This window comes from Eleutherodactylus coqui, chromosome 6 (assembly GCF_035609145.1).
Source record: "Eleutherodactylus coqui strain aEleCoq1 chromosome 6, aEleCoq1.hap1, whole genome shotgun sequence".
Taxonomy (NCBI): domain Eukaryota; kingdom Metazoa; phylum Chordata; class Amphibia; order Anura; family Eleutherodactylidae; genus Eleutherodactylus; species Eleutherodactylus coqui.
In genome coordinates, this window is record NC_089842.1 from 60,082,308 (window position 1) to 60,086,137 (window position 3,830).

General features: G+C 44.5%; 1 protein-coding gene across 1 annotated transcript; it reads left to right on the forward strand.

Annotated features, from left to right (window-relative positions):
- The first annotated feature begins 657 nt into the window (after nucleotides 1-657).
- LOC136633587 (tigger transposable element-derived protein 1-like) lies at nucleotides 658-1,143 on the forward strand. Its single transcript, XM_066609347.1, has one exon. It carries the CDS (start codon nucleotides 658-660, stop codon nucleotides 1,141-1,143), a length of 486 nt encoding a protein of 161 aa, XP_066465444.1.
- The last annotated feature ends 2,687 nt before the right edge of the window (nucleotides 1,144-3,830 follow it).

The following is a 3,830-nucleotide window of genomic DNA, read 5'->3' on the forward strand; positions in this document are numbered from 1 at the left end:
GAAAAAAATCTGTACAGCTCATGTCCGACGGCAAGCCGCCGAGTCCATCTGCAATACAGATAAATACAGGTACGCCGGCTGGGAACAGGGCCAGATTCCACTGCGGGCTCCCACATGCGGAATCCGACCCATCCGTGTGAGACCAGGCTAAAACTGCTGTATAATACTTAGAGCCATAAAAGCCCTGTATAACACTTAGGTCCCCTAGGAGTGTGTCCAAGTACTTTTGAGCTGTTTGAAGGCAAAGTTCATGAAGAAAAAAAAGGAAGAAGAAGGAGAAGAAAACTGAAGAAGGAAAAGGAATAATAACAAAAACTATTCTTTTTTTTCTTATTTTTTCTCTTTCTAGGAGGTTTGAGTTCTTGACGAAACTTTTATCAAAATTTGACATGAAACAGGGTTCGATTGTTTCGGTTCTCTCAGCACTACTTCTAATTAATGAAGATTAATCTTTCACGGTGCTGTGGACAGGAGTGGGATTCATCCAGTTTATCCTCGTCCTGCTAACAAGGATGTCAAAATCACAACCCGGTCGTCGATGAACCTGACTCTATATTTGTCTCCTTAGCAAACACGAACTAGCATGGCTTTGAGACTTCTGCTTTATCACAGGGTCGCCACGCTTTTTCACCATTACTCGGTGAGCGCGGTGAGAAGATGGCTGATGTTACCCGCTCATACCAGATGAATTGTTCTACCGTCGGTACAATTCTCAAAAACAAGGATAAGATCATGGAACATGTGAAAAGTTCAGTGCCTATGCACTCTACTATTATTAGTAGGAACCACGGAAAAGTGATCGAAGAACTTGAAAAACTTCTGAGCATTTGGATGGAGGATTGTCATCAAAAAAGAAAGCTGCTAAGCCTAATGCTGATTCAAGAGAGGGCTTTATGTCTTTTTGAAGACCTGAAGACAAAATATGGGGAAGAAGCAGCAGATATAACCTTTACTGTAAGCCATGGATGGTTTAACCCCTTCAAGCCACATAATAACCTCCATAACGTAAAGGTGACTGGAGAGGCAGCAAGCACAGATACGGTAGCAGCCCAGGAGTTCCCCGCAACACTTAAGGAAATCATCGAAGAAGGCGAGTTTTCACCTCAGCTTATATTTAATGTTGACAAAACAGGCCTTTATTAGAAGAAAATGCAGGATAGAACCTATATCAGTAAAGAAAAGTCTATGCCTGGCTTCAATCCCGCAAAGGACAGACTGACACTACTGCTTGGTGGTAATACTGTAGGAGATATGAATTTCAAGCCATTGTCAGTGTATCATGCTGAAAACCCAAGATCCCTGGAAAATATAGCTAAGGCATCACTTCCTGTTGCGTGGAAGAATAACCGAAAAGCCTGGGTCACTCTTGCTGTGTTACAAGACTTATTTTATCACCATTTCATCCCCAAGCTGGAGAGGTACTGCCTTCTCCTTCTTTTAGAAATTGCAGTGGGCCACCCTCCTTTCCTGGATGGTTTTCATGCAAATGTGAAGGTAGTTTTTCTGCCACCCAACACTATCTCCCAACTCCAGCCAATGGAGTAACCTTAAAGAAATATTATCTCCGTCATACGTTTCATCAGACACTGAAGGCAACTGAGGGTGATTCTGGGATGACATTGCATGAATTCTGGAAGAACTTCACTATCTATAATGCTATATAGAGCATTGATTCTTCATGGCGTGAACTTTCCACTTCTACCATGAATGGGGTTTGGAAGAAACAGTGCCCTGTGTTTGTCTATGACTCCCCTAACTTAGTAATCATCAGCAGGAAGCTTGACCTTGATCTCACGGAAAAGGACTTCCATGAATATTTTTCTGTGCACCACCAGGAGCTGACAAAATGAAGACATCATGGAACTGGAAAACCAGAGGATGGGTAAGTGGATCCAGCACCGAAGCATTTCCAGACAAAGATGATGGCACAGGCATTTCAGATGATTGAAGACTTTCTGTGACTCTTTGAATCATAGGACCCGAATGTGGAACTGTACACCAGGGTTGCAGCAACTGTCTACGATGCACTTTATTGCTACTGGGCCATATATGACGAGAAAAAGAAGGCCACCACCCAGACATCCTTAGATCGATTCTTTAAGAGTATGGAAAAATGTGATCAGTCTCATCATGACCCTGAACAAGTGCCTTCGACGTCAGATGTTAGCATCCATGCCCAAATCACCCTCCCTCTGATGTCTATGTCCCATTATTACCTAGTGCTGATGACCCATCCTCTACTGTTGTTCATGCACCATCGTCTCCTATTTCTGATGCTCCACCATCGTCCACTGCCTCTTCCACTTCCAGTCAGTAACTCGACACAGAAAGCCAGACCACACACGCCAGCTGTGTCACCTTATCAAGGTAAGATTAAAGATCTTATTCTTGTTATTATTTTTACACCCAACTATTATATTACTTGAATGTGCATTTGTTTGGACATATGAACAAATGCACTTACGAACATCCTGAGTAGGGGACTATCTGTATTTCCTAGATCACAATAGAGAAATGTGGCAATCCTCTCTTTCTGGCTAGTTAGGGGAGACTTTATGTACTGGACATTCCTTGTCAAAACTGACCCATTTTGGGTAACATTCTTTCCTCTACAAAACTAAAATCTCTATCCATGTTCTACCCTGATCAGCTCCCGAAGAAATCCATAGAAGGCTACTATAGATCCCCTCAATTTGCAATAAAACTTTCACAGACAACTTGCACTCTTTGAACATATACATCTTCAGAAGAATCCTTGATTACATGTTGTGTCTTTTCTATATGGCTTGTTCCTAGGTTTACCACCTTTGTCACCAAAAATACCAGCTAAGGTAAAAGGGTGTGGTTTAGAGCTGGGTTATTGCAACTTCCGATTTTACCAGTTATTCCAGTGGCCCCAGGAGTAATAGCACCTCCTCTCAGTGGCTCCAGTAGTAATAGCATCCCTACTCAGTGGCGCCAATCCCCAGCAGTAAAAATGCACCACTTAGTGGCCCCTTTAGTAATCATGCCTCCTTTAGTGGCCCCTTCTAAGTTCCCTCCCCATCTCTGAATCTCCGGATTGGCAGCCAGGACATCATCAAGCTCTATCACTCACTGTGATGTTCCTGTCAGATGACACTGCAGTGTTCAGACATCTTCTTTTCCCCCTACTCGCATCTGCGCTGTGTACAATATGTGCAGGCACGCAAATGCTGGGGGGAGGAGTGAGTATCTGTGTGCACTGCAGCAGCATCTGATGGGAGCTTAACAGTAAGGCCAAGGTCAGAGGAGCATATTTTTTTGTGCGCCTAAGTGCTGGGGATTGAAAAATCCCTGCCTCCTTGAAGCACTGCCTCTGATTGGCTGAGCACAGGGACCAATCACAGCCATTCAATGGTTGATTGGCTGTGATTGGTCCCTGTGCTCAGCGAATCAGAGGCAGCACTTTCAGGAGGCGGGGATTTTTCGATTCCCGGCCAGAAGAAATGAAGAACAGGGTAGGGGAGAGAACAAGTGCTGGAGCCGGACAGCGCTTTTAGGTGATAAATTTTTTTTAAATTATTTTTTCATGCAGCTAGGGCTTCTTTTTGGGGGTAGGGCTTATATTTTCAAGCCCTTGCCCGAAAACCCCTGCGGAGGTTGCCTTCATCCCATTGCTCTCAATAGGGCAGCAGCAGCGCCTGTCCCATTGAAAGCAATGGGAGAACATTAAAGCTGTGGCAGGGGATTCTTTCGTCCCCTCATCACTGAATGCTGTCACAGTATTATCACAGCGTTCAGTGATGAGGGGACTCCCCGTGGGGATTAACGAAACCCCTGGGGGTCCCCTCATCCCTTCTGGCCAGGAG

Excerpts from the sequence above, each read along its gene's own strand:
- LOC136633587 (XM_066609347.1), top strand. The coding sequence starts at position 658 with ATGGCTGATGTTACCCGCTCATACCAGATGAATTGTTCTACCGTCGGT.